We start from the raw sequence: 18,316 nt of genomic DNA, 5'->3' as shown, positions 1-18,316 counted from the left end.
TCTGGAGCTATTTTTTCACTCTTCTCCAGTAGCATATTGGAAACCTACTGGCCTGAGGGGTTCATCTTTCAGTGTCATATCTTTTTGCCTTTTCATACTGTTCATTGGGTTCACAACGCAAGAATGCTGAAGTGATTTGCTTGCCTCATTAAAATCTTTTATTAATCACTCATTTATTAAAGTCTCCCCAAAGCATCTATACACTCTGTAATTCTTAAAGCCCCACAGTTTTACAAAAAGCCCTGCAGGGAGATAATCACCTTTATTTATTTATTTTTAATTTAAATTTATTTTAATTGGAGGCTAATTACATACTGTATTGGTTTTGCCATACATCAACATGAATCCACCACAGGTGTACACATGTTCCCCATCCTGAACTCCCCTCCTACCTCCCTCCCCATATCATCCCTCTGGGTCATCCCAGTGCACCAGCCCCGAGCATCCTGTATCCTGCACTGAACCTGGACTGGTGATTAATTTCTTATATGATATTATACATGTTTCAATGCCATTCTCCCAAATCATCCCACCCTCTCCCTCTCCCACGGAGTCCAAAAGACTGTTCTATACATCTGTGTCTCTTTTGCTGTCTCACATACAGGGTTTTCATTACCATCTTTTTAAATTCCATATATATGCGTTAGTATACTGTATTGGTATTTTTCTTTCTGGCTTACTTCACTCTGTATAATAGGCTCCAGTTTCATCCACCTCATTAGAACTAATTCAAATGTATTCTTTTTAATGGCTGAGTAATACTCCATTGTGTATATGTACCACAGCTTTCTTATCCATTCATCTGCTGATGGACATCTAGGTTGCTTCCATGCCCTGGCTATTATAAACATTGCTGTGATGAACATTGGGGTACACGTGTCTCTTTCAATTCTGGTTTCCTCAGTGTGTATGCCCAGCAGTGGGATTGCTGGGTCATAAGGCAGTTCTATTTCCAGTTTTTTAAGGAATCTCCACACTGTTCTCCATAGTGGCTGTACTAGTTTGCATTCCCACCAACAGTGTAAGAGGGTTCCCTTTTCTCCACACCCTCTCCAGCATTTATTGCTTGTAGACTTTTGGATAGCAGCCATTCTGACTGGCGTGAAATGGTACTTCATTGTGATTTTGATTTGCATTTCTCTGATAATGAGTGATGTTGAGCATCTTTTCCTGTGTGTGTTAGCCATCTGTATGTCTTCTTTGGAGAAATGTCTATTTAGTTCTTTGGCCCATTTTTTGATTGGGTCATTTATTTTTCTGGAATTGAGCTGCAGGAGTTGCTTGTATATTTTTGAGATTTGTTGTTTGTAAGTTGCTTCATTTGCTATTATTTTCTCCCATTCTGAAGGCTGTTTTTTCACCTTGCTTATAGTTTCCTTTGTTGTGTAGAAGCTTTTAAGTTTAATTAGGTCCCATTTGTTTATTTTTGCTTTTATTTCCAATATTCTGGGAGGTGGGTCATAGAGGATCCTGCTGTGATGTATGTCGGAGAGTGTTTTGCCTATGTTCTCCTCTAGGAGTTTTATAGTTTCTGGTCTTACATTTAGATCTTTAATCCATTTTGAGATAATCACCTTAGAATGTTAACTTTATTTACCATAGCAAAATTCCATCAGTAAGACACAACCTGTGTTTCCCTATAGAATCATCTCCAGTGCTAAATCATTTATCATATTGTTCTCAGAATTGTGTGTTATCAGTGGATAAAATTGTGGCATCTTGCAAAATTTTGAGTCTAGAAATCTATCTGGATAAGTTATTAAATCACATACACACAAACCAAAAGAACAAACAACAAAACCTGGTTTCTGATTAAAGTATCTGTTGAAAATACCTGCTGTTAAAAATATGCTCTACTGAGGGGGAAAATAGTAACCCTTTCATTTTTTAAAATCAATCAAATTAAAAGCAATTAAACTTAGATACTGGATGAAAAGAATATGTGAGAATATTCTGATGTACATACTTGAGGTATGATTGACATTTTCTTCCTTAAATCATGAAGTCCAATTTCGGTTGTTAAGATCTTATCAATCCAAACTCTACCTTCAGGCTCTGACAATCTAAAGAGGGCAGCAATGAAAGAACTTTTTCCAGCTCCTGTTCTTCCCACGATGCCAACCTGTGAAGAGATCCAGGAGGGATTAAGAACTAACAATATGCAACAAACCTGGGAGAAACCCTGGTGGTTGAAGATGAATTTTAAAAGCTCTACATTGAATATAGTCTATACATTTTTCAACCATGGCACTATTGACATTTTTGTTTAAATACTTCATTGTTATGGGGTGGGAGGCTGTCCTGTGTATTGTAGGATGTTTAGCAGTAGCCATGGACTCTACCCACTAGAGGCCAGAAGCACCCCTAAACTGTCAACCAAAAATGTCAGACGTTGACAAATGTCTTTGGGTTGAGATCCCCTGGTCCAAAGAAGAGTTAAAAATAACAGAATCAATCTACTAGCAACAAAAAATCAGAAGTTGCCTAAGTGTTCCATAAGAAATAAATCTTTAGCTTTTATTTCTACTGTCTGCATATTTTGAACCTTGAGAATTTTGTGGATCATTTCATATAAATATCAACAAATCAAATCAGAACTGTTACATATAAATAAGTATACACTTTCCCAGAGTTCTATTATTTAAAAGGGCTTATTCTCTGGGCTTCCCAGGTAGCGCTGGTGGTAAAGAACCTGCTTGCCAATGCAGGAGATGTCAACGATGTAGGTTCAATTCCTAGGTTGGAAAAACTCCCTGGAGTAGGAAATTGCAACCCACTCCAGTATTCTTGCCTGGAGAATCCCATGGACAGAGGAGAATGGCAGGCTAAAGTCCATAGGGTCGCAAAGAGTCAGAAACGACTGAGCGACTGAGCACACATACATTCTCTGGTAGAGAAACTAAATCATTTCAAGGTATTAAATACCTTGGTTATGTTCTGTCTTGAAAGGAATCATTTTAAAATTGTAAAATACTCATCTCAGTGTCTTAAGAGACAGTAGCCAGTAGGCAAAACACATATAATAAAATCAAAAACAACAAACAACATTTGCTATTTATATGGAACCTTTCATCTGAACAGTTCAAAAGGCACTTTACAATCCAATTAATACGTATAGTTAAACCTTGGTAAGATATATGTCAAGTATCAGTCTGGTTATTTAAAACCAAGGCATAAAGAAATTAGTACATTAAAAATAAGATCAAAGAATCACAATAATGCAGGTAAAATGCTGGTTAGGAATGAAATTGTATTATAAAAGTTGGCTTTTCACTGTGTGCTATAAACATGTATGCAGAGCACAATATAAAGTAGCCTAGACATGGGAGCAAACTAAATGTCCATTAACAGAGGAATCAATAAGAAGATGTGATACATATATAAAGGGAATACTGCTACTGCTGCTAAGTCGCTTCAGTCGTGTCCGACTCTGTGCGACCCCATAGACTGCAGCCCACCAGGCTCCCCCATCCCTGGGATTCTCCAGGCAAGAACACTGGAGTGGGTTGCCATTTCCTTCTCCAAAGGGAATACTACTCAGCCATAAAAAGTCATGAAATGTTACCATTTGCAGCAACATGGATGGACCAAGAGATTATACTAAGTGAAGTAAATCAGACAAAGGCAAAGAAAATATCATGTTATCACTTACATGTGGAATCTTAAAAAAAAATGATACAAATGAACTTATTTACAAAACAGAAGCAGACTCACAGACATAGAAAACAAATTTATGATTACCAAAGGGGAAAGTGGTAGGGGGATAAACTAGGAATTTTGGAGTAATATATACACACTACTTCTGGAGGAGGGCATGGAAACCCACTCTAGTATTCCTGCCTGGAGAATCCCCATGGACAGAGGAGCCTGATGGGCTACAGACCATGGGGTCTCAGAGTCAGACACAACTGAGCGACTAAGCATAGCACAGCACATACACATTACCATATATAAAATAAAAAAGGTCCTACCCTATAGCTTCCCTGGTGGTTCAGATGGTAAAGCATCTGCCTACAATGTGGGAGACCCAGATTCAATCCCTGGGTTGGGAAGATCCCCTGGAGAAGGAAATGGCAACACACTCCAGTACCCTTGCCTGGATGGAGGAGCCTGGTGGGCCACAGTTCATGGGGTCACAAAGAGTAGGACACGACTGAGCAACTTCACTTCACCATATAGCACAAGGAACTATACTTAGTATTTTGTAATAACCTATATGGAAAAAGAATCTATACATCTGAATCCCTTTGATATACACCTGAAAGTAATACAACATTGTAAGTCAACTATACTTCAATAAAAATAAATAAAAGCATGTATGCAGAAACTGGCTTTTTTATAGCAATGAGCTTGCATAACTGCAGATTCCCTAATGAGAGCTTCTCAAAAGATGATTTCCTCTCTATTTAGGAATTTGGAATTGATGATGTGCATAAGACATGCTTTCAATCATTTGTAAATTAATTCAGTTAGTAAATTTTTAAAATTCACAGCTTTAAACAGAGAAGAGTTAAATCTTTCTGAGCACTTATTATATTCTGGGAACCTTACATATTTTCTCATTTGAATACCTTCAAAGTTCCAAAGCTTAATCTGTAAGATCAATAATGGCACTTCAAAAAGGAATTTATCTTTACAGAGATTACATGTAAGAAAGTAGCTTTAGTTGATTTATCTTTGTAGCCAATTTTCTATCTTAATTTATTTAATACTGATGGGTCATTTTCTGCATATAGGCAAGTTCTTCTGCATACATGAATAGCTCATATGTTCAGTGTACAGGCTGATCTGGGCAACATGGTAGGTTCAGTTCCAGACCACCGCAATAAAATAAGTATTGCAATAAAACAAGTCATACTTTTTTTAGTTTCCCCATCTATATAAAAGTTCAGTTCAGTTCAGTCACTCAGTTGTGCTTTGCTATACTATAGTCTGTCATGTGAGCAATAGCGTTACATCTTAAAAAACAGTATTAGTATCTTAATTTAAAAAAAACTTTATTGTTTAAAAATGCTAACTATCAACTGAGCCTCTGGCAAATTATAGCAGTAACATAAAAGATCATTGATTACAGATCATAACAAATATAATAATAATAATGTTTGAAATATTGTGAGAATTATCAAAATGTGACCCAAAGACATGAAATTGGCAAATTCTGTAGGGAAAATGGTACTGATCCACATGTTTGAGGCAGGGTTGCCACAAATGTTCAATTTGCAAAAAATGCAGTATCAGTCAAGCACAATAAAACCAGGTATCCCTGTATTTCTGGGTGTTCTCGTATGTGAATCAAAACACATCAGGACACAGGTGAGAACTGTGTTGTAAGAATGTGTGTGAGCAGGACTATAAACTACAAACTCCAAAAAGGAGAGTAAGAAAAAGGAAACTCAAAGAAAATCTGGCCCAGGCTATTTCTACCGTTCAGTTTTCAAAGCTATGTCTGGAAATCTTTCCTAGGTCACCAAAGGATTTTGCTAAGTGCCTGTGGGGAATGTCACCAATATCAGTAATTTTACATTCCTAAATCCAAAGGTACTTGGAAACAGTCTTACCTCAGCTTTACAACTGCTCCTTTTTGTTTTTCCAACCAGGCCAAGGTTGGTCTCTGACAACCACACCAACTTGTTGACATCTGCCCCCAGATCTATCTCCATACTGATACATTGAATGCCACATGATTAACATCAAATGCCCCCATAAAACAGCCACTTCTTCTGACTTTCCTACTTTAATCTCATTACTTCTTTCCCAGGCTCAACTTTACACTTTATTTCCAGCTTTCCCTGATTCCAGCATGATACCAAGGCCTACAGATTCTATAACTGCAATGTTTCATGACTCAATCCCTTATTTTAATGACCATAATCATTATGTGAGTAATAGGCTGTGTTAGCTTTTAAAAAACCAAACAAATCTTTTTTTTATTTAAATTTATTTATTAATTTAGCATTTTAACTGATGTGCAGTTTATGTATATGTTACAAGTATTAATCATAATCAGTGCAAATAAATCTAGAAAGTAAATAAATACTAGTCATCACCGCTGCACGCCAATAAATCAATTCCTAAGATATTGATGTATTTTCTTTCTGGATGTGTGTGTGTCTATGTGTGTGTATATTGAAGACAAAAACTCATTTAAACAAAAAGAGATATGAACATATTGCAATTTGTTTTCATTTAATATTCACTAAAAATATTTATTTTAATGACTATATAATATTATAGTATGTGTGCTAATTTATTTAATAAACCCCCTATTGGTGGATATTTGCTGCTGCTAAGTCACTTCAGTCGTGTCTGACTCTGTGTGACCCCATAGACGTCAGCCCACCAGGCTCTCCTGCCCCTGGGATTCTCCAGGCAAGAACACTGGAGTAGGTTGCCATTGCCTTCTCCATGCATGAAAGTGAAAAGTGAAAGTGAAGTCACTCAGTCGTGTCCAACTCTTAGCGACCCCATGGACTGCAGCCTACGAGGCTCCTCCATCCATGGGATTTTCCAGGCAAGAGTACTGCTGTGGGGTGTCATTGCCTTCTCATTGGTGGATATTTAGGCAGTCTCTAATATTTTGCTAATATAAATAACTGTGTGTTAAATACCCTTGAAGCCAAATCTTTGCAAACAACTGTCATTATTTTCTTAAGATAAGTTCTCATATGTGGGATTGCCAAGAAACAGGTATGAACATTTTTAAAGTAGACTCTTAAGTACTGCCAAACTACTTCCAGAAATATGATAGCAATTTCTACTCTCAGCTGTTTCCCTGCACATTCACAAACCCATGTGTCATAACTTAGTTTTAATTTACATCAGTTTGATTTCAAAAAGTGGAATCACATTCCCAGGACATCTTCCTGGAGGCACAAGAATTCCTGGCTCCCTGCCTCTCACGTCTGCCCACTCTGGTGCACATGCTCTCACTTCTCAGATTAACCTCAGGAAGGCCAGTTCTGTGTCCATCGCTCCACCCCAGGATATCTGACCTCTCCATCCTTCACATCCATGAGTCAGTTTCCTTGGGGTCACTAGGTAGTTGTGGAGTTGGACATGAAAGTGTGTTATACATCTGATAGTTCACTTAACTGAATACTAGGTGCCTAGGTCTTCATTTACAGAATCAGAGCATTGTGTTTTGCTTATGCTAGTCCCACTTCCTGGAATGACTTTCACACATATTTTCACCTGCTAAAATTCTAACCACAAGTCACTAAAGCCTCTCTTACCTGGGTAATTCTGTGGAAATTCTGCACTTCTCCCCTCATGGGGGCTTGTTTCAACACTAACAGATGTTATACCATCTTTTAATAAACTTCCATAAAAGTTCTTACAAAGTTAATAGAGCCTTTTTCTTATTCTTCAACTGGACTATGTGTGTTGACAATAGTATCCACATTGGATTTGCCTTTGTATTATTTGTGTTACATATGGTGTCCTGTGCAAAAGAGGCTTCTTTAGGGAGCTGAGGATTTTAACTCAGGCTGGAGAAATGTATGAAAGATCTATTACTATATTGTTTAGGAATGTGATAAGCTGGACAGAGAAACAGGCACAACAGATGGATTCTATAGCCATAAATACAATTGAAAATGGCTAGGCTTCTCATTTTCATGAGATAGACAGTTTATAAGTAAACAAAGTATAAGTGGTTATGGTCATTTTACACCTTATGAAAATGACAGCTATCTTTGTCCAAGCATGTACTGCATGCTGATCTCCATGCTGGGTGTTTTATGTATCTTCTGTTGTTTAAGTTGTACAACTACCTTAGAGATTAGGTCCTGTCACCTCCATTTTGCAAAAGAGAAGATCAAGGCTTAGTTAGATTAACTAATCTGCCTGAAATAATAAAGTTTTTAAGTGCCAGGATGGGACTCATTCCACATATGTCAGGTTCTTTTCCATTCTGCTGATGGCCTCTATATCACCTGGTTGGCCTGACTCCCTATTATGTCCCTCTGGCTAACTAGAACAGAGAAAGTGGGGAGAGGTGTAGCCACAGTTAAAGGAACAGACCTAATATGGAGATCCTATGGCCAGAGAGTTTAAGCAAGACGTGGATAAGGGTGAGTATAAAGTAGTGTGTGGGACAAGAAGGACAAAATCTCTGAACAAAGAGCAAAACTGAGATCAGGTGGGCAGGCTGTCAGCAGGAAAAACCAGCACCTACAGGTGGGCTGGGGAAGAACCCTACAGCTAAGTGGGATACAAGGTTCCCCAGGAAACAGGTCAAAGAGACCTCAGGCACTGCTTGGGGCAGCAAGACTCATTTTTGATCCCATTAGGTGGTGAAAGAGCTGCACATACAGTGCTGTGTGGGGCTGTCTCTGATTCTAGGTCCATGTAGGACTGAGCCTGTGGGAAATCCCTACAGTCTTTGCAGGAGGCTGGTGTGGAGAAGGCTGGAGCCGGATGAAAACTGCCTGTGATGAAGATAGACTCACTGAAAAGATGCAAAGAAATGCAGTGGACATGAAAAGATGCTCAACATCACTCATTATCAGAGAAATGCAAATCAAAACCACTATGAGGTACCATTTCACGCCAGTCAGAGTGAATGCTATCCAAAAGTCTACAAGCAATAAATGCTGGAGACGGTGTGGAGAAAAGGGAACCCTCTTACACTGTTGGTGGGAATGCAAACTAGTACAGCCACTATGGAGAACAATGTGGAGATTCCTTAAAAAACTGGAAATAGAACTTCCATATGACCCAGCAATCCCACTGCTGGGCATACACACTGAGGAAACCAGAATTGAAAGAGACACGTGTACCCCAATGTTCATCGCAGCACTGTTTATAATAGCCAGGACATGGAAGCAACCTAGATGTCCATCAGCAGATGAATGGATAAGAAAGCTGTGGTACGTAGACACAATGGAGTATTACTCAGCCATTAAAAAGAATACATTTGAGTCAGTTCTAATGAGGTGGATGAAACTGGAGCCTATGATACAGAGTGAAGTAAGCCAGAAAGAAAAACACCAATACAGTATACTAACGCATATATATGGAATTTAGAAAGATGGTAACAATAACCCTGTATACGAGACAGCAAAAGAGACACTGATGTATAGAACAGTCTTTTGGACTCTGTGGGAGAGGGACAGGGTGGGATGATTTGGGAGAATGGCACTTAAACATGTATAATATCATATATTAAATGAGTCGCCAGTCCAGGTTCGATGCACGATACTGGATGCTTGGGGCTGGTGCACTGAAACGACCCAGAGGGATGGTATGGGGAGTGAGGAGGAAGAAGGGTTCAGGATGGGGAACACGTGTATACCTGTGGCAGATTTATGTTGATATATGGCAAAACCAATACAATATTGCAAAGTGAAAAAATTAAAAAAAATAAAACCACAAAGAGATATGACACACATTAAAAAAAAGAAGAAGAAATGCAGTGGAATCACACAGTCTTAGACTATAACGTAAAGGCATGATTTGCAGAATATAAATATGAATCTGTAGGGTGGTAAGTGATACAGAACTTTCTAGAGTCTCATGCTCAGACACAAGAGGGGTTTGGGTGATTCATGAGCTCAATTTCAAACTATCAAAGAATGTTTCATGGAAATCATGGGTTATGAGTCATCAAACACTGTATGGGAGAGAAAGCTCTTTACTAGGAGGTCTTGTTCAAATTTGATGCTGAGTCAAGAAGTCTGGATAAGAATGGGATTCTTCATATTTAAGAAGCTCCAGGAGATGCAGGTGCTGTTGACCCTGGCACCACAGTCTGGGTCATGAGGAATTAGGAAGTTGGTAGAGAAAGTGGAACAATTTGGGAGTGGGGGGAAGGGTTGCTGAGGAAATATATAAACAAGGAGAAAATGTAGGAAAATAACATATTTGCACATAATATCAAGGTCCAGTAAGCATCTATAAAAATGTATTATCCAAGTAATAACTCTGAGCAAGAAAAAAAATATAACAAACAAACATCAATCTACCTCTAGAGCTGAAAAATGCCTTAAAATAGCCTAGGACTTTCTAAAATGATCAAATAAACCATCAAATCATCTAAATGAAAAACTTAACCCATGTTCAATATCTACACAGGAAGCCTAAGGTGCTATTTACCTCGTTTTTTGCTTGCTATTTCTTCTATAAATTAGAAACCACCATCAGATCAGACCAGATCAGATCAGTCACTCAGTCATGTCCGACTCTTTGCGACCCCATGAATCACAGCACGCCAGGCCTCCCTGTCCATCACCAACTCCCGGAGTTCACTCAGACTCACGTCCATCGAGTCAGTGATGCCATCCAGCCATCTCATCCTCTGTCGTCCCCTTCTCCTCCTGCCCCCAACCCGTCCCAGCATCAGAGTCTTTTCCAATGAGTCAGCTCTTCGCATGAGGTAGCCAAAGTACTAGAGTTTGAGCTTTAGCATCATTACTTCCAAAGAAATCCCAGGGCTGATCTTCAGAATGGACTGGTTGGATCTCTTTGCAGTCCAAGGGACTCTCAAGAGTCTTCTCCAACACCACAGTTCAAAAGCATCAATTCTTCAGCACTCAGCCTTCTTCACAGTCCAACTGTCACATCCATACATGACCACAGGAAAAACCATTGCCTTGACTAGACGGACCTTTGTTGGCAAAGTAATGTCTCTGCTTTTGAATATGCTATCTAGGTTGGTCATAACTTTCCTTCCAAGGAGTAAGCATCTTTTAATTTCATAATACCTATTAATTTTTCCCATTTACCATAACTTCCAGGAATTGGGACAGCAGTGGAAATGAGGGAGAGAATAAAGCCCCATTTCTGTTTGTCTGGCTCATTCCCAGCAACCTCAGTCCATCAAATCCAACACAAAAGGGTATCCAGGAGTGAAAGGGCCTGGGACAAGTGAGCAGGAGTGGAAACCTGAGGATGTACACAGTTCAGTTCAGTTCAGTTCAGTCGCTCAGTTGTGTCCGACTCTTTGCGACCCCATGAATCGCAACATACCAGGCCTCCCTGCCCATCACCAACTCCCGGAGTTCACTAAGACTCACGTCCATCGAGTCAGTGATGCCATCCAGCCATCTCATCCTCTGTCGTCCCCTTCTCCTCCTGCCCCCAATCCATCCCAACATGAGTCTTTTCCAATGAGTCAACTCTTTGCATGATGTGGCCAAAGTACTGGAGTTTCAGCTTTAGCATCATTACTTCCAAAGAAATCCCAGGGCTGATCTTCAGAATGGACTGGTTGGATCTTCTTGCAGTCCAAGGGACTCTCAAGAGTCTTCTCCAACACCACAGTTCAAAAGCATCAATTCTTAGGTGCTCAGCCTTCTTCACAGTCCAACTCTCACATCCATACATGACCACTGGAAAAACCATAGCCTTGACTTTTGTTGGCAAAGTAATGTCTCTGCTTTTCAATATGCTATCTAGGTTGGTCATAACTTTCCTTCCAAGGAGTAAGCATCTTTTAATTTCATAGCTGCAGTCACCATCTGCAGTGATTTTGGAGCCCCCAAAAAATAAAGTCTGACACTGTTTCCACTGTTTCTGCATCTATTTCCCATGAAGTGATGGGACCGGATGCCATGATCTTCGTTTTCTGAATGTTGAGCTTTAAGCCAACTTTTTCACTCTCCACTTTAACTTTCATCAAGAGGCTTTTTAGTTCCTCTTCACTTTCTGCCATAAGGGTGGTGTCATCTGCGTATCTGAGGTTTTTGATATTTCTCCCAGCAATCTTGATTCTAGCTTGTGTTTCTTCCAGTCCAGCATTTCTCATGATGTACTCTGCATATAAGTTAAATAAGCAGGGTGACAATATACAGCCTTGACATACTCCTTTTCCTATTTGGAACCAGTCTGTTTTTCCTAGCTCCAGAGAGCAGCCTCAGTTAGTCACATGGCAAAAGCTTGCTTCTTAGTATTTCCAGTTTCAGTGTAGGTTGGGAAAATAGTAACTGTACCTCATGATGCAATCCTGTCCTTAAAATCACCATAGGTGATGTTTGCTTACTAGCAGTTAAGTATGTCCATCAGATTTCCCATCATAAACATATGTGAAATCACCTTATGAACACGCTGCCTGGTTATAATCTTTAAACACAGAAATGAAATTAAAGGTGATACTGTGAGTGGACCATGACACAAATCAAAAGTCAAGTAACTGAAGTTATTAATTCAGTCTCCAGATTCAATCATCTTTAAAACATTTTAGAAGCTCAGATAGTCCTATGATTTGAGAATTTTAAGGTAAAAGAATACAAATATGTTATGTCCCTAAGATATAGATAATTCATATTTGATGTCTTTGGGGGAAATTTAAGACAGGAGCAAATTGACAGAATTATGTTTATGATGGGAAATCTGATAGACATACTTAACTGCTAGTAAGAAATCTTCACCTATGGTGATTTTAAGGACAGGATTGCATCATGAGGTACAGTTACTATTTTCCCAACCTACACTGAAACTGGAAATACTAAGGAGCAAGCTTTTGCCATGTGACTAACTGAAGCTGCTCTCTGGACTGTAGCCCACCAGGTTCCTCTGTGCATTGGGATTTTCCTGGCAAGAATACTGAAGTAGGTTGCCATGTCCTCCTCCAGGCCCTGAATATCATTTGGGCATTAAATTTAATATTCTTTCACATCACAAGGACCTCCCAGGTGGCGCTAGTGGTAAAGAATCCACCTGCCAGTGCAAGTAGAGGTAAGAGACCTCTGTTCGATCCCTGGGTTGGGAAGAACCCCTGGAGAAGGAAATGGCAACCCATTCTAGTATTTTTGCCTGGAAAATCCCATGACCAGAGGAGCCTGGAGGGCTGCAGTCCATAGCGTCACACAGAATCACAAGGGTATCATTCATTAAATATGGCTATGGTCCACTAGGTGGGTCTGAGGTAGAAGGAGGAGGAGGTAGAAGGTCTGAGGAGAAGGAAATGGCAACCCATTCTAGTATTTTTGCCTGGAAAATACCTGACCAGAGGAGCCTGGAGGGCTGCAGTCCATAGTGTCACACAGAGTCACAGGGTATCATTCATTAAATATGGCTATGGTCCACTAGGTGGGTCTGAGGTAGACCCACCTAGTGGGTTTTAAACAGCAGTTCCTAAAGTATTTAACACATTTAGGAAACTGGTTACTTACAAGGAGTTGCCTTGTGTGTATGTTTTGGTTACTGGTTGCACTTATCCATGTATTACTCACTCAACCTCGCAGCCAGCAGTCCCTCAGCACTTTCTGTGTGCCCTGCAGAACACTTTCTGAGAAACAGAGCTAAAAATAAGATGTTCCCTGATCTTTAGAAGCCTTAGGGTATTCTGAGATATAGACTAAAAATTACAAAGCATGTGAAGATGCTCTCTTTTATTTTAATTGTGGTAAAATACATATAACATACACTTTGCCAATTTAACTATATTTAAATTGACAGTTTAGTCTTAAGTTTTCATATTGTTGTGCAACAAACCTCCAGAATATTTTTTGTCTTTTATTCTTTGTCTTGTAGAACTTAAATTCTATACTCATTAAACAATAACTCCCTACTTCCCATCCCTCTGTCCTTGGTGACCATCATTCTACTTTCTGTCTTTAGGAATTTGACTACTCTAAAAACACCATAAAAGTGGAATTACATAGTATTTTTTTCTTTTGTGTCTGGCATATTTCATTTAGTATGATGTATTCAAGGTTTATCCATGGGTCAGAAATTCCTTCCTTTTTAAGGCTGAATAATATTACATTGTAAGGATCAGGGAGAATCTTCTTTTTAGCTCTGTTCCCCAGAAAATGGCATTCTGCAGGGCACATAGAGGGTGCTGAGGGGCTGCTGGCTGGGAGAGTGAATGAGTAACATTTTATTTATCTATTCACCTGTTGAAGGATACTTATAAGCACACGTGTATGATAAATGCTATCTTAAGGGTATACAACATTAGGAGGAATTGGGAAGCAGATGCATTAGAATTAACTCAGAAAATGAGGAGGCTTTAACCAGAAGATGAGAGCGGGAAGGGTCTCTGAAGTAGAGAGGGCAGTATGTGCACACTGGAAGCAGGGAGGATGTGGTACTTTAGGAGAATCTACACACAACCTGAGTGTTGAGGAGTGTGTGAACATGAGGACTTCAGGCTGGAGAGGTAGGTGGGGAAGAGATGCCTACTGACTTGTCTGTTCTGGTTTAGTCTGTTCTTCATGACTCTGCCCTGGTCCTAGCTGAGGGCCTCAAGCTACATGGGAAAGGAATATAACTTGTAGACATGGGTGCTGACAGGACCAGATCACAAGACTTTCTGCCATCTTCCACCTGGAATCTTCCCTGCTCCTCTCAGTTTGCTTTCATCAACTCTGAGTGAGTCTCCGGACTCTGACTCCATGGAGGGCTCTGGTTTTTCACCCCTGACTGAATCATGATTCTGGGCTCTTCTCTGGTGGCTCTAAGCCGGCCACACAATCCCTGTTAGAATGGATATAGGACTGCCCTATGGTTCCAGCAGCAGCTCGCCCAGTCCAGTAAGGATCAGATCTGTGCTTCAGAAAGAAGCAGTCTGTCGGGGCAGGGCAGGAGGATGACAGTTGAGTGTGGGTTAATGGAGGACAAGTCTGTGGGAAGGGCCAAAGGACAGAGGAGGAGGCCATAGCTGAAGGGCATCAGAGGAAGAAGAGAAGATTTCAGAAATACAAAGAAGAATGAATAGGAAAAAAGGAGATATTGGAGAGTTAGAGACAGTGAGTCAAGGCTGACTTCTCAGAATCCACATGAATAATCAGGTGTCAATATAGTGTCCTGGGTCAGGCTAAGTTATAGTTCAGGAGCTCAGGACCCACCAACCACCATGAGGGAGTTCACAACACAGCGACAGAAATCCTGGGATCCCCATCCCCTGGTCAGTTTTCAAGAGAGATTCACCTGTGATGTCACTGATCTAATCTGCACCCATGAAGAACAGAGTCCTCCCAACACACACAAGAAAGTCAACAGCAGATGTGGCACTAAATCTTCAGCTGAATTTTTAAAGAGGCAAATGGCTTAAACAAACCTTTTCTCCTGGTTTAATGTCTGTTGTCAGATCCTTCAATACCAGAGGCCCATCTGAGCTGTACTTGAAGTTCACATTGCTCAAGGCAATCATTCCATTGTTGGGCCAGTCTGGTGGTGGACGAAACTCGAGTTCCCAGGGTGCTTCTTGCTCAAGCTCTATATATTCTATCACCCTTTCTACTGAAATCATCTGAAACATATATGACATCATGTGGGTTAGGAGCAGAGGGTTTTATTTATGGATGTTCAGAGACTGTAAATAAGGTGTTCTGTTTTTATATCTTTATATGCGCTTTTTATATCTGCTTCCAGGTCTTAGCATCTGAGAAGGACTGAAGTAGGAGTGTGATGACTCCTTTGATGATTTGCAAACTTATTCATCATCCTGTAACAGTTTCACTTAAGGCTGTCTTCTTCAGCATTATATTAAAACTAAAAGAATTATATAAATGAATGCAAAGATTTTATTTTTTCACTTTCTACATCTGAATAAAAACAATTTTGTCAAAGAAAAGACTACTTATGAACACTAATCAGTGGTTATAAAAGGGCCACGTGTTATAGAGTAGAACTGAATGGTCATCAAACCTCATTTTAATAATTTCTCACTTTCTACTCTATTAGAAGAGAGAAATGCAAATATTGCATTTTTATTGTTTTTCTCTCTTTGGGACAATATACAATACTCAAAGGAGAATATAATTTAAATACTGACCAAGGCCTCCTAAACAAAAATAACTTGACATCTTTGATAGCACATTCAGAGAGATGGCTTATTCTACCAAAAAGGAGGGATACCAGCACATTCCGGTGTTTAACACATACAAGAATAAATGCTAAAATAAGGCAGGGACAGATATCTATCAATTAAACAAAGAACTACAAAATATTGAATTCTTATTTTACCAAAAATGAGGAATTACCAGTTAAGAAACAATAATAAACAACCTCCCCCCAAACTGATTTATATTCTCTCCAAAATTTCAGAACCTCCCTCTTACAGAGACATTTATTACATTTGAAGACAGGTTGTTATGAATAAAAACCTGCTGACATGGCCCACATAAGACTGAGTAAAAGATGTACTTTTTTACATTAGCTTTAAACAGATGGAGGAAGATATAAAAACCTCTGTGAGCTAGATGTAAAAACAAGTTTTAATATTTTACATAAGAATTATTTTTATACTTTTTAATGGCAAGAAGTAGTATAAGGTTAAGAATGTTAAGATAAACATCACCATATGCTCAACTTCAACGCTTAGCCTGATGCACCATGGGAACACCACTATGATGTTGAGGGCATAGGACAGTATCAGGCCAACCTGCCCGACATTCAAAACTAAATGAGGAAGAAGAGGGGGAGGGAAAAGTCAGTCCTGTTTTTGACCTTGAGGCCAGTTCCTTCTATCACTTTATTAAGATAACTCCTTTATAATATTTAAATCATTAACATATAATGACAATATTACTTATACTTTTACTATCATTTGGTTGAGTCCACAATACAATTAAAACCTCCCTCCCCAAAAATTAAAACCACTATGAATTTAGAAAGACTTAAATGAACTTAATCTCAACATTGTCAATATACAGTAGACAATGAGGAATAATGTTATTATTCAGACTTTGTCATTGTGGTTTAAGGAACAATCAAGCAATTTCACTTTCTATGTCCAATGCAATCATAATTGAAAACCATGAAAAACAAGGCAATGGTTTATAAAAGCCAGTGCTTTTAAAACTAAAATACCATTCTCATTGTTCCATATTAAAGACTGTGATTCAATATTGCTCTTTTTTTTTAATTTTATTTTATTTTTAAACTTTACATAACTGTATTAGTTTTGCCAAATATCAAAATGAATCCGCCACAGGTATACATGTGTTCCCCATCCTGAACCCTCCTCCCTCCTCCCTCCCCATTCCATCCCTCTGGGTCGTCCCAGTGCACCAGCCCCAAGCATCCAGTATCGTGCATCGAACCTGGACTGGCAACTCGTTTCATACATGATATTGTACATGTTTCAATGCCATTCTCCCAAATCTTCCCACCACCTCTCCCTCTCTCACAGAGTCCATAAGACTGTTCTATCTTATAGAATATTTAGGGCTGGTAAATTCATGCCATATACACCAACACCCACTCATCTGGTACCCACACAGCGATGAGGATGGTGTCCTTTGCTACAGAGAATCTTTCTCATCCCAGTGCACCAAGCACCTGCAACCAAGAGACCCCAGTATCCCTAAAACCAAAATCTAAAGTCCTAACTTGGACAAAAAGCTTTATGGCAAATTTAGTTCTCTCCATCCAACTACTAAACACTACCAGAAAAGTTTCTAAGGTCAGCTTGCTATCGCTGAGTAGACATCAACTCATTCAAAGGAAGAAAAAAGAATAAAAGGTCCCATCAAGACCCAAATGACCTCTCTATATGGGCCACACTGTGGAATCACATGCTGCAAATGCTTTAATACAATTCATTAGAACCAAACTGTACTTGTTAGACAAGGCAGCAAGAGTTTAATAACTGTAAATACAGTTATAAATTTTAATCACACCATAAATAGTTATTTATACCCATACTTACTTTGTGCAAGAAGCAGGGCCCCAAAGTCAACAAGACAGATGAAGATGAAATAGATGATATCCAGACGCAAAGAGAACCATCGGGTTATAGTGAAAAGCAAGAACCAGGCCTCTGGATTTGTGAACCATAATAAGCATAATGAATAAGTTAGAAAAACCATGTTAACTGCTTTGAACAAGAAAGATCATTTTGCTCAGTTGAGCTACAGAAGATTTTTATACAAAGTAGGGTGGCAAAGTTATACACCCAAGGAACATGAAGGTTCCAAAAAGCTGTTTTGATACCAGACAACATGGGACACAGAAGAATCAAGCCAGGGGCTCTGTGGAACTATATTCAATAGCTTGTAATAATTTATGATGGAAAATTATCTGAAAAAATACACATATAAAATTGAATAATTTTGCTGTACATCTGACACTAACATACTGTTTATCAACTGTACTTCAATAAGAAAAAAATTCAACTCAGATTATAAACAGTAATATGATCACAATGGAGAAAATGGAAAAATGGTCTCATTGGTGCATTTCCTACAGTGCTAGGCCTCAACATGAGGCTCATCCTCTCTCAGGGCCAACTGTTCCCAGCTTTCTGACAGCAGAGAGCACAGCTCACACGCTGTTTCCAGCACCTCCACACTTACTACAGGGCCTTGCAGTGTTTATTCTTAGGAGCCAGTGTCTATACAACCATGAGCTAACTGGATCTGCAAAA

General features: G+C 39.3%; 1 protein-coding gene across 1 annotated transcript in view; it reads right to left on the bottom strand.

Moving 5' to 3' along the window:
• Positions 1–18,316, bottom strand: part of LOC129624636 (ATP-binding cassette sub-family C member 4-like) — a 364,051-nt gene that overhangs the window by 45,235 nt on the left and 300,500 nt on the right. Inside the window, exons 31-34 of the mRNA XM_055542792.1 lie at positions 17,600–17,710; positions 16,247–16,347; positions 15,005–15,196; positions 1,967–2,122 (exon numbers count right to left, since the gene is read on the bottom strand). Coding sequence (XP_055398767.1) covers positions 1,967–2,122; positions 15,005–15,196; positions 16,247–16,347; positions 17,600–17,710 — 560 coding nt within the window. The remainder of the gene's footprint in view (positions 1–1,966; positions 2,123–15,004; positions 15,197–16,246; positions 16,348–17,599; positions 17,711–18,316) is intronic.

Source organism: Bubalus kerabau, chromosome 12 (assembly GCF_029407905.1).
Source record: "Bubalus kerabau isolate K-KA32 ecotype Philippines breed swamp buffalo chromosome 12, PCC_UOA_SB_1v2, whole genome shotgun sequence".
Lineage (NCBI taxonomy): Eukaryota > Metazoa > Chordata > Mammalia > Artiodactyla > Bovidae > Bubalus > Bubalus kerabau.
Note: the sequence above shows the minus strand (reverse complement) of the source record. Positions and strands in the feature narration are given on the sequence as shown.